Below are 12,191 nucleotides of genomic sequence, written 5' to 3'. Positions count from 1 at the left end.
TAGGGGTGGAGTCATTCATAGGTTATTTGCCATTCTCTGTGTTGATGGTTGGGTGGGGTATGGACAGGCAGGCTGGGTAAGTGGCTGACGACACAGGGAGTGGGTTCTAGCTCTGCAGAGTGCCAGGGAAGGGCTCATGTTTGGTGACCGCAGCACACAGCAAATGGTTAGCTTAATGGCATTCATTTACTGCCCAGGGTAAGGCTCCTGTTTGGGTGCAGGGTCTGTCTCAGAAGTCCCAAGTGGACTGGAATTGTTATGTTGCCCAGGCTGGTCTTGAACTACTGAGTGTTCTGTGTCAACATCCTAAGTGCCATCATTTTTAACTAACTTTCAGTGCCAGAAATGGAATCTCGAGACCTACATGTACTGTGTGCTACCACTAAGTTTCACTTTCAGTCCTTACTAAGCTTCTTGTTTTGCTTCTTTTGTTCTAAATGTTTGTTTATTACATCGTATGTATATGTGAATGCCATGCGTGGGTGTGCATGCGTGAAGGCTGCAGGACAGCACTGTGGACTCGGGTCTCTCCAGACACTTTATGGAGCTCTGGGGATTGAACTTGGGGAACTAGGGTTGTTCAGCAAGGGCCTTTACCCACTGAGCCTTCTTGTTTGCCTTTATTTTTTTTAATTAAGGGCAACACCACACCCTTAATCCCATGCACTCAGAGGCAGAGGCAGAGGCAGAGGCAGAGGCAGAGGCAGAGGCAGAGGCAGAGGCAGAGGCAGAGGCAGAGATCTCTGTTAGTTTGAGGCCAGCCTGGTCTACATAGTGAGTTCTAGGACATATAGAGACCTTGCTGCACACATCTATCTATCATCTATCTATCTATCTATCTATCTATCTATCTATCTATCTATCGAGGTAGGATCATACAGTCCAGACCGGCCTCACACCTGTTACATAGCCGAAGATGACCTTGTGATTCTGATCTGTTGCCTCTATCTCCCAAGTAGTGCGAGGACGCATGTGCACTGTTCCCACTAACTGGGGTTTGTGAAGTGCTAGGGATCAAACCCAGGACTTCATACCAGCTGACCTCCATCCTCATGACTAAGTCATGACCTACTTGACTGAGCTTAAAAAATCAGTGTATGTGTGTTTTTATGTATGTATACACGAATGTGTGTCCAAGTGTGTGTCTGTGAGGGGTTTGGGTACTGGCACCTGCACGCATGCAGAAAGCCAGAAGTGGGTGTTAGTTGGATCTTTAGGGCCTGGAGAGAAGACACTGGGGTGTGGATGCTGGCCTCCTAACGTCCATTCTCACGATGGAGCACCCGTGCTGTTCATGGCTGAGCCCCGGCTCCAGCTCTGTGATGGGGATTTTTAAGTGGGTTACTTCAACTTTTCCTTTCAACACACAGAGGGTAGAAGTATTATTAGCTCCATTTTTTAGAAGAGAAAACTCTGGTGCCTCTAGGTCGGAGGCTGCAAGGCCAGCTGTGGTTGGCCCCTCTGGCCTTTCTAGGCAGGTTCCTCTTTCTGCTCTTCTCCCTCTTCACACTGTCTTCTGTGCAATGGCGTTCCCTCCCGGTCTGTCCTGCCTTCCTCCAGTGTCTGAGCTCTGCTATGTCATAAAACCATCCCTGTATTCTTGTGTGTACTCCTGGCTTCTCATGAGGTGGGGGCGGGGCTGGGGGGTTGCTCAGTTGGCAGTGTTTGTCTAGCTCCCATCTCCAGCACAACATAAACTAGGTTCTATAGGGTACACCTTGAACCCCATTATTTATGGGGCAAAGGCAGAAAGGTCAGGAGTTCAAGAACACCCTCAGCTACACAGTGCGTAGGACCTTGTCAAACTGGCTCTGAGGTCTGGTGGCGCTTTAGAGATGGTTCAGCAGTTAGAGCTCTGGCTGCTCTTTCTGGAGGACCTGGTTTGACTCCCAGCATCCACATGGTGGCTCACAACTCCAGCTTCCTGGAATCTGACGCCCTCTTTTGGCCTCCTAGGGCACTGCATGCATGTGGTACACAGACAGTCACAATGGCAAAGTACACATAAAATAAAAATAAATCTTAAAAGTAAAAAATAAATTAAAAACCCAAAACCTAGCTAACCAATCAAATAAGTGAATGAATAAAGTTCCCTGGAGGGAAACCGTTCTTCGTGCCCCCTGAAGAACTCCTTGTCTCCCTGGTTCAAGATGAAACTATGTGTTCCTAAGTTCCTTCCTTGAGCTGTGGGGTGAGGGGAGTTACAACAAATAGGTTTGTGGTCTCAGTTGACCACATGCTAAATATGACTCAATCTGCTGTCTCTTGTGAAAGATACTGGGGGGCTGGAGATGGCTATGGTGAGAAGTGAAGGCAGATTCTTCCTCTAGCTCTTCAGCTCTCCCTACATGGGGGGTGGGGTTATGGGGGAGAAGGTGGGGTGGGGTGGAGATGACAGGACAGCCTTCTTGGTGCTGTTGAGGGAGGGACTGTTTGTGGTCAAGGTGGTGTCTCTTGTAGGGCTCGGGCTGTAAGCCCTGCAGTGTAGTGAACACACTTCCTGATTTCTATCAGTGCTCAGAGGAGGTACAGGCCCAGCCTAGGTCCCCGCTCTTGAAGCTCTTAGTGGTGCTGCAAGTTGGTGAAGCTCGTCCCCTAAGGAGAGGTCAGTCAGAAGGTGCAAAGGCTAGGTGGGTGTAGCACCCAAAGCTAAACTTGCAACTTGACCTCAAGGGCCTGTGGGTGTGAAACTCCAGATCCCTAGCTTCTTTGCGTGGTAAGCCCAGGTTCAAATAGGACCAGAAGGATGCTCAGAGGCTATTTAACAGCAGTGAAGTCCTATGTGAGCTCTCATTTTCTAGGAAAAGAAAAGGGAAGCCATAGTCAAGGTGACTACTAAGAGAAGTGGCCTCCGAAAGGGGCTGAAATCATCTTCCACTCTTTGTCTATCCAGCAGCTTTGCTAGGCTTCCCTGCCTTAGTTTCCTCATTTGAACAGGAGAAGATAGCAGAGTTCACGGGCAGCTGCACAGATTCAACAAGGCAAAAGGCAAAGGTTGCCACGTATCACTGACGTTCCTCATCACCACTGTGGGTGTCAGCTGCACGATGGAGCTTGGAAAGGCACCCCAGATGTGCTAGTGTAACTGGCTAGGCTGGGTGAGCACACTTACAGAGACACTGTGGGCCTCATTTTCGTTATTAGACTGTTGAAACAGTGGACCCAAAGAATCTGGAATGTCTCCTAGGAATATCGTGCAGGGAGAAGAGAAAGCTTAAAGCCACGGCCAGCCAGCAGAGCCCGACTTGTTAGACAGCCTTACACCAGAGACATGGATGGGTCAGCGGTAGGGAGGACCACAATTTCACTAGGAACTGCACAGACAAGTATAACTATGGCCTCTGATTAAACCTAGCTGGGGTTGGGTATGAGATATCAGTATTAGCTCAGCAGCCCCAAGACCAAGTTCTTAGTACAGAGGACAGGGACAAAAGGCAGGGAATAAGAGACAAAGACAGGAGATAGAGGATGAGGGAGAAGGGGAAGGGAACAAGGAAAAGGGGGCAAGGGGCACTTGTCCCAGAGAGCAACAAAGGGTTATCTCTGGATACAGAGGAGACAGATGCGGCCCATAGGAAAATGGTTTATAACGGTAAAAGGGGAAACCCCATATTAGGATGAGGTTTGATTTTAATTGGGCATGTTAGTTAGGGAGCCAGACGGGGCTTTTAACTGCTGGGCTTTACTACTTTCACACACCTTAGTAGTCAGCCTCAGGAGAAGGAAGTGGCCAAATAAGGGAATAGACCTTAGCTAGCTTTAGGAATGCAATCTAACTGTTTTTTTTTTTCCAAGGCAGAGGGAATGAGGGAGAAGGGGTGAGGACTCCCAGAGCCACTCCCAGAGCCATGCCTGCTGAGCCTGCCAAGAGTCCTTTCAGGCGGTTCATCGTTTTCCCCATCATGGCCACGCTGAATGAACGCCATTTTTCTGCTTGTCCCTCTATCTGGCTGTTTTAAGTGACTTATGGAGGACTAGTGGCTGGACCTGGCCTGTAGGAGCATGGGATATGACCCCAAATCTGGTAGCAAAGCTCTCTTAGACTTGGGTGGTGATGAGCAAGAACTTCAGTCTAGAGATAAATAGAACAGCCACTTCCTCACCAGGGCCTGCAAGCTGTGGAGATGTGAACCTGATGCTGCAGCTGTGCTGGATCCAGCTGTGGCTCTTGCGCCCCACCTTGGCCCTCAGGGGGTGACCCTAGAATTGTTGTCCTGTCTTTCCCCAGCCAGGGGGGTATTGGACCACACCCTGCTGCACCTCTGAACTGTGCAGACAACATGCCTTCCTCCCAAAGCTCTTCACAGGACTGGGGTTGGGGATTGTGTTGGGTGGGACCAGTGAGTTTATTTCCTTTTGGCTTAGTTGGGGGCCAGCCAACAGGTAAGGACCTTTGTCTTTCTGGAGGTAGCTGGGGTCTATTGCACCTCCTCAAATCCTCCACCCAGAGGCTGGAGTTGGGAGAACTCAGGTCTCAAGAGAGGAGCCTCCTAGAGAGGCTCTGATGCCCAAAGCAGACGCCTGCCTGTCCCCTCCTATCTTCCTTGTCCCATCAGTTGTCGGTCCCACGTGGATAAGGCCTGACATATTTAATACAGTTTGTTACCTCTGTGAGCTCGTTAACTTGGTATGCTTTTTAAAAAATTAAAATGCCATGTATTTGTGTCTGTGTTGGGAGTGTATGCTTGTGTAACAGGCACGCATGCAGCCAGAGAGCAACTTGAAGAAATGAGCTCCGGATGCAGCTCAAGTATCAGGCTGGCGGCGGGCACTCACCCTCTGAGCAATATCAACAGCTCAAGTATCAGGCTGGCGGCGGGCACTCACCCTCTGAGCAATATCAACAGCTCAAGTATCAGGCTGGCGGCGGGCACTCACCCTCTGAGCAATATCAACAGCCCTGTTTTTTCTCTTTTTGAGATTGTGTTTCATCATCTAGTGTTTCATCATCTAGGCTATTCTTAACCTCCTGATCCCCGGCTCCATCTCCCAAGTTCGGAAAATTACTGGTGTGCTATAACACTCCCAGCTTAGCTATGGGTACTTAAAAAAATAAATAAAACCTTGTGGCAGTGAAATGGCTCACAGGTAAGGGGCTGCTGCAAAGTCTTATCACAGAGTTCAGTGCCCTGGATCTACACAATGGAGGGAGGGAACAAATTCTTTCAAGCTGCCCTCTGACCTCCACAAGTGGTGGCTTACTCCCCTCACAAGAAATAAATATTATTTAAAAATTAATGTTGTTTTAGTTTATTTGTGACTGGTCTCATATAGCCTAGACTGGCCTCAAAGTTGCTATATAGCAGAGAATGATCTTGGGTTTCTGAGCCTTTTGCCTCTCTCTCCCAAGCGCTGGGATGAGAGACGTACACTACTGTTCTGATTTGTATAGTGTTGGGATGGGGCACAGGGCTTCACACACATAAGGCAAGCACCTCACCAACTGCACTACAACCCCAGCCCTACAGCTGTGGGTTATGTTAGGTCTCTTTTTAAGATACCTCCTGTTTTGGTTCATTCCCCTGGCCACTGGCCTCTTTGTTCCTCCTGGTTTTTATGAAAGATTTATTTCATTTTTATTCATGTGTCTCTATGTGTTTGTGCTACGTGTGTGCACATGTGTGTGGGTACCCATGGAGGCCAGCTAGAACCCTAGAACTGGAGTTACAGGCAGTCCTAAGGCACCTGATGTGTGTGCTGGGAGCTAACTCTGGTCCTCTGCGGGAGAGCACCGCTCAGCCCAACTCTCTAGTTTCACCTTGGTCTTTTGTTTGTTTCTGTGGTGTGAGGCATGGATCCTAGAGCCCTGGACTTGCTAGGCAAGCGCTCTGCCCCTGAACCATACCTCCAGTGCCGTCTCCTTCCCTTTGTGCCTCAACCTTCAAAGCAACCACCTTTACCCTCAAGCCACCACTGTTAAAGATGCCCACCTCATACCACCCCTCAGACCCCACAAAGTCAAACAGAAACTGCTATAATGCAGTCAGTGCACCAAACAGAAACAACGAACAATTCCACCACTAGCGTTGCTTATATATACCACCCTTGCCACCAGCCAGGATCAACTAACCGCCACCCACGATAACAAGCAGACGCAAGCGGAGATGCGTGCCCACAGTCCCAGCACCCACGATAACAGACAAACGCAAGCGGGGATGCGTGCCCGCAGGCCCAGCATTTTAGAGGATCGTGAGTTTGAGGCTAGGCTGATAATAAATAAATAAAAAGTGTCCAGTGACAGCAACAAACAGTAACCATCATAAAAACTCCAGGGGCCAGAAAGATAGCTGAGAGGGTAAAGGTGCTTGCTGCCAAATCTGGTCACCAGAGTTCAGTGTCCAGTACCCAACGGTGGAAGGGGAGAATCCACGCCTGCAAGTTGTTCTTTGACCTTTACAAAACAAATCAACGTGAGAACAAACTCACACCGAGGGGCTGGGGAACTGGCTCGGTAAGAGTGCTTGCTATACAAGCATGGGGGCCTGAGTTTGAATTCGCAGAGTCCATGGTCACAAGCTCACCTAGAACCCCCGTGCTATGGAGGTAGAGACAAAGGCATCTGTTGGCTTTACTATCTGCCAGCCTAACTCCAGATTCAATGAGCGATCCGATTCAAGCAGGACATCTGATGTTCACACCTTCCACACACACTGTACTCACACTGACACAGAGACATTGACAACCACACACAACCATATCCCATGCAAAATCTAAGAGTGAGTTGCTAGACCACCATTACTAGAAGCTAGCAGTAGACAACCAATGGCAAATGAGTATTAACCATTCACGCTCCCGATAACCAGCAGAGGCAGTGTCCTGCTGGCGACCAACATTAAACACTAGCGATTCCAGCATAGTGGCACGTGTCTGTAACTCCAGCACTCAGGAGGCGGAGGGCAGGAGGATCAGGAGTTTAAGGCCATCTTGACTATATAGTGAGTTCAAGGATGACTTACAGCATATGAGACTCTGTCTCGAAACAGCAATGGACGGGGTGTAGCTCAGCTGGTGGAGGGCTTGCCTAACGTGCTTAAAGTCCTGGGCTCCATCTCCAGGACTGTGCACAGCAGGGCACGGTGAATCATGCTTGTCATCGCAGCTCTTGGGAGGATCCGATTCCCAAGTCATCCTTGTCTATATCGTACCTTTGAGATCAGCCTGGGGACACACGAGGCCCTGACTTAAAGCACCAAACCCTGGCACAGGCTGAGAGGATGGCTCAGTGCTTAAAAGCATCTGATATCTTTTCAGACGGCGAAAGCTGAGTTCCCAGTACCCACACGGTGCTCACAACCAACAGTAAATCCATCTCAAGGGAATCTGATGCCCTCTTCAGGCCTCCCCAGGCACTTTGTGCACATGGCATCCAAGCACACTGATGTGTACACAAGAATAAAACAGAAACATGTCTTAAGAAGTAACAAAACTAAACACCCTGCGGTCATAGATGACCACCGCCTCCAACCCACCATGAGAACCATTGTGAGCACCAATCTTCACACACCAACAGCAGCCCTCACCATTATAACCACAGCAGCACCCACTCAGTGGCTTGTCCAGTTGCCAAGAAGGAACGACCTGCACCCATCTCTCCCGCTGAAGCCTCCCAGGCACCAGCAGCTCCTGGGCATTTAGCATGCATGCTCCATAACAGACTCTCTTTGAACAGCATCCCGGCATTGCAACCCTCTGGGACGCTCTCAGTATTCCCAGACACAACTGTGGTCCTCATAGAGAGTGCCAGTCTCTTTCTTTCTCTCTGTCTTTGGTTTCCTTTCCTCTCGCCTGCCTGCCTGCCAGTCTCTTAGGACCCAGGCAGGACTCAATTCACTCTGTAGCAGATGATGACCTTGTACTGATTCTTTCTTCCCTCTGCAGGCATTTCCAGAGTTCTGGGCTGACAAACTTGGTTTAATGCAGTGCTGGGGATAGAACGCTGCTTCCTGCATACTAGGAAACTTATCAGCTCAACTCCAGCTTTGGATCTATTTTGGCTTCATTGAGAGAAGGTTATCTAGGTTGGCCTCCAATTCACGATTTTCTGCTTCAGCCTGCAGTGCTATGCCACCTGGCTCCAGGTCTCATCACTGTTCATTTTGACTCATTTCTCCCCTCAGATCTGTCTGCTGAGAAGTCCGTTGACTAAGCATTTCACAGTGCTGGCAGCTAGGAGGGGTTTCCCTTCCTTTCAAGCAGCAAATCTCTTCCTGTTTTTTTCTTTTTTTCTTAAAAGACAGAGTCTCATGTAACCCAGGCTGGCCTTAAACCTGCTATATAGTCAAGGATGACTTTAAACTCTGCCTCCATCTGCCAAGTGTGGGGACAACACGTCCAGTCTATGTGATGCTCCGGATGGAATCCAGGGCTGCACAGACAGACGGAGCACAGCCTCAGCCCTCCTGGCCTTGCTCTTTTACCCCAGCTCCCTGCTTCCACTCCAGCTATGTTTGCTGGATCCGCCAAGGACCCCAGCAGCTACCCCTGTCCTGGAAGTGTATCCTTATTCCCTCTGACAGAATGACAATGAACGAAGGCTGAAGTGGACTGTGGATTTGTGGAGCCACGGGGGTGATTTGTGTGACCATCGCTGGCTTTTATTGTGCATGGGGGATATTGGTCATCCCCCAGCCTCGTCATCGCCAGCAGGCCTTGACTTGTGGTCTGTCTCTGGCTGCAGTATCTCCACTGCCCCCCCCTCGTCCCTGCGCCCTCCATTTGTCGTCTAGTCCTGTCTCCTCCTCCTCCCCATCTCCTCTGCTTTCCCGTTTTTCTCCTTTTCTTCTTCATCTAGTTTCTCCTCCTCCTTTGTCATCTCCTGCCCTTCTCCACATCTCCAACTCCTCCTCTTTAGGGATACTGACTGAAAGGTAGAGACGGTGATGATGGCTGATTGTCAGTGCTAGAGGTGACACTCAGGACCTCCATCTGCCTCTGAGACTGTTACAACCACCACCTGTCATCACTTGCACTGCCCTCATGAGAGACACAGTCAGCCCCACCACTGGTGGACTCCTAGTGGTCAAACCCACAGACCCCACGAGTGTTTCCAGGGAGAGCTCCCCCAAACACTCCCATCTCTAGACCAACTTCCAAACATGAACTCCGGAAACAGGCCAAGACAGGAGGAAGTGCTTGTTTCAAACCACAGGGAAATCTAGGATATGAGAGGACTCTCTAAGCCCCTGGAAAGGGACATGTCCCTCCCTGGCAAACTATGTATCCCTTAGGGATACCGTCTCCCTTCCTATTCTGCAGACTTGGTCCCCATAGCCAATCTGGCACCCTTAGAACTTGATTACTGGTGGAGGACCATGGGATACCCTGTGCTGCCCCATGGGAGTCCCTCCCCTAAGGCCCTGCAATTCTCATAACCATTGCCCCAATTTCTGAGGGTGCTCAGGGCACTGCTACCAGGCTGTTACTCCCAGAGCCAATGCTGAAGAACTTACCATGGTGAGGGTTGGTGTCTGGGCTCCTGTGGGTAGTGACAGGGGCACAGGCTCAGGGGGTTCCTGAGAGTGGCTCTGGCATGGCCCTGCTTCTTCATCTACTCCTTCTGCAGACTCCTGGCCCCAGTTCCTCTTGCAACAGCCCCTCTCTCACTTCCTTTGACGGGAGGGGCCATGGCCACAGGCGAGGGAAGCTGAGGGCGGGGACAATGCTCTGAGCCTTAGTAGCGACGACCCTGCTGAAGTTGGAGTCTGGAGCCTGGAGGGATAGGTTAGAGATGTCTGGCAGTGGCTGCCAGACAAGAGAAAGTCTCTTCTCCATCTACCTCCCCAAGAAAAGAGGCTACAGCAAAAGGCACCCAGGTCAGTTGACTGCAGGACTGGCCACCTAGTTGAGGTCTTTCTCTTCCGAGTCAGGAAAGGGAAGTGCTGTTTCCGATGTGTCTGCTCTGCGTGTTCTCGTGTAAAACCCCTTAAGACCCTCCCTGCAGAATGTTCCTCCAAAGCCAGTGTGTTAGTAAAGACAAAGAGAGTGGAGGCCACCGTAGCCTTATGCCCATGTAGGATTTTGTATGTCAGATCTGGACTTCTTCTTCTTTTTTTATTCCATTTTTGTGTTTGTGTGTTTGAGTATGGGTGCGTGTGTGTGTGTGTGTGTGTGTGTGTGTGTGTGTGTGAAGGCCAGATGACAGCTATCAGCCCCCACCTCGAGACAGGTGTCTTTCTGTCTTCCCACTGTGGAAGCCAGGCTTGCTGGCCTACCGGCTTCGGGGATTCTCCTGTCTCTACCTCCCATCTCGATGTGGAGCACTGGGGTTGCAGGTATTTACCACCATTATCTGGCTTTATGGGGATGTCTGTCTGGGGATTCAAACTCAAGTCCTGATGCTTGTGTGAAAGGGTCATCTTCCTATCGCCAGATCTGGCCTTAAAAAAAATTTACTTTAAGTAATTGTACTCATAAGTGTGTGTGTCGGAGACCAGCTTCAACAAAAATACCACTTACCAGAGTAGGGACACGGGGATAAGAAAATTAGTAAAGATGACGAAGATGCAGATGAAAACAATAAAATAGAAAACATAGGATAGTATCGGAGGGAGTTCCAGTGAATACTGAAATTGCCTGCGTTTAATTTTCCTTACACTTTTATACTCCAATACCACAGGGGGAAAGACAAAAGACTGCTTTAACACACGACAAGAACAACTAGAACAGTTACGGGCTTCAATACTTGCTGTCTCAAGTCATAAGCATTCTGTTGTTTAGGCAATGAACCTGCCCTAGACCAAGAGCTCTGAAGGCAGCTACTCCCAAGGTCAAACCTTCTATTTCAAAAGAAGGAGCAGAAGTATGCTTGAATATTCTGACCGTTGGTCAGGGTGGGGTGGATCCAACTGTACAGGCCATCTTAAATATCAAAAGAACCAAGTAACCACACCCTAGTTCAGGATGTGTAGCCCTGGTTGTTGTCAACAATTTTGAGCAACCTCAAACTATCAGTTCAGACAAAGTGGAACTAGGCTCACATTTTTGGGCCTCTGTGTGTCTGTGTCCATGTGCAAGTCAGAGGCACTGGATCTCCTGGACCTGGAGTTACAGGAAGTTGTGAACCATCTGATGTGGATGCTGGGAATTGAACAGAAGTCCTCTGGAACAGCAGGAAGTGCTCATAGCAGCTAGCCGAGCCATCTATCTGTCACCTCCACCCCTGTTGGCCCCAAATCTGTATTTTGTTGTGGGTTTTGTTTGTGTTTTTGTGAGACAGTCTCATATGTAATTCTGACTGTTCTGGAATATGCAAAGTAGCTGGCCTCACACTCACAGAAATCATCCTGCCTCTTTCTCTGGAGTGCTGGGACCAAAGCTACGTACCATTGCTCCTGGCCCAATCTGGGTTTTCACACCTGTGACTTTGCTGGTTTTATGACTTGGCTCTATCAGCAGCACCTAGAGCATGTAGGGCCCACCACACAGCCCAACCCTTGATCTTTGGAAGACCAGATCTCACAAGAGTCCTGTTGACATTTGAGGAAATGATGGTCACCTAGGCAGACAGTGGTGGCGCACGCCTTTAGTCCCAGCACTAGGGAGGCAGAGGCCAGCCTGGTCTACACAGGGAGTTTCAGGACAGTCAGGGCTACACAGAAAAACCCTGTCTCAAAACAAAGAGGTTGCCACCCTCTCATACCACCCACTGAGGGTGTGGCTGAGACTGAACCAGACTGTGTTCAGTCTTTGGTTCATGTCTGAGGACTGGGATGTCTCTGCATCCTGTGCCCCCCCCTGGCCATAGCTGAAAAGTCTTGTCTCCGATATCCAGGGACAGTAGCTACAACTCAGTATGTAGAAAGGCGCAGAATGATCACATTTGGTCGGGAGTACAAGGAGACTGGATCTTTGAAAGCTTCCGTAAACTGCACTTTTGTCTTAAAATAAATTTGCTTGTTCTTCGAGAAAGGGTTTCTCTGTGTAGCCCTGGCTGTCTTGGAACTTGTCTTGTAGACCAGGCTGGCCCTGAACTTAGAGAGCCACCTGCCTCTGCCTCCTGAATGCTGGGATTAAAAATGGGTGTGCCACCATCTGGCTATTGATAGGTTTTTATTTGTAGTGGCCAGAGTTCTCTCTCTCTGCTAGGGATGACTGATTAGGAAGTGTGGGCATGTGCCCCACTTTTAAGAGCTTTTGTTTACTCATTCGTGTGTGTGAGCATTCATGCCACAGCAAGCTTGTGGAAGGCAGAG

General features: G+C 49.6%; 1 protein-coding gene across 1 annotated transcript in view; it reads right to left on the bottom strand.

Moving 5' to 3' along the window:
* The window catches only part of Myo1f (myosin IF), a 55,948-nt gene extending 46,414 nt beyond the window's left edge, over nt 1-9,534 (bottom strand). The window contains exon 1 of the mRNA XM_041669208.1: nt 9,450-9,534. Within this exon, the coding sequence (XP_041525142.1) occupies nt 9,450-9,452 (3 nt within the window). The 5' untranslated portion in view covers nt 9,453-9,534. The remainder of the gene's footprint in view (nt 1-9,449) is intronic.
* Nucleotides 9,535-12,191: the final 2,657 nt, after the last annotated feature.

This window comes from Microtus oregoni, unplaced genomic scaffold (assembly GCF_018167655.1).
Source record: "Microtus oregoni isolate MIOR12 unplaced genomic scaffold, Mior012 000019F_ref0000042, whole genome shotgun sequence".
NCBI classification, from domain to species: domain Eukaryota; kingdom Metazoa; phylum Chordata; class Mammalia; order Rodentia; family Cricetidae; genus Microtus; species Microtus oregoni.
Note: the sequence above shows the minus strand (reverse complement) of the source record. Positions and strands in the feature narration are given on the sequence as shown.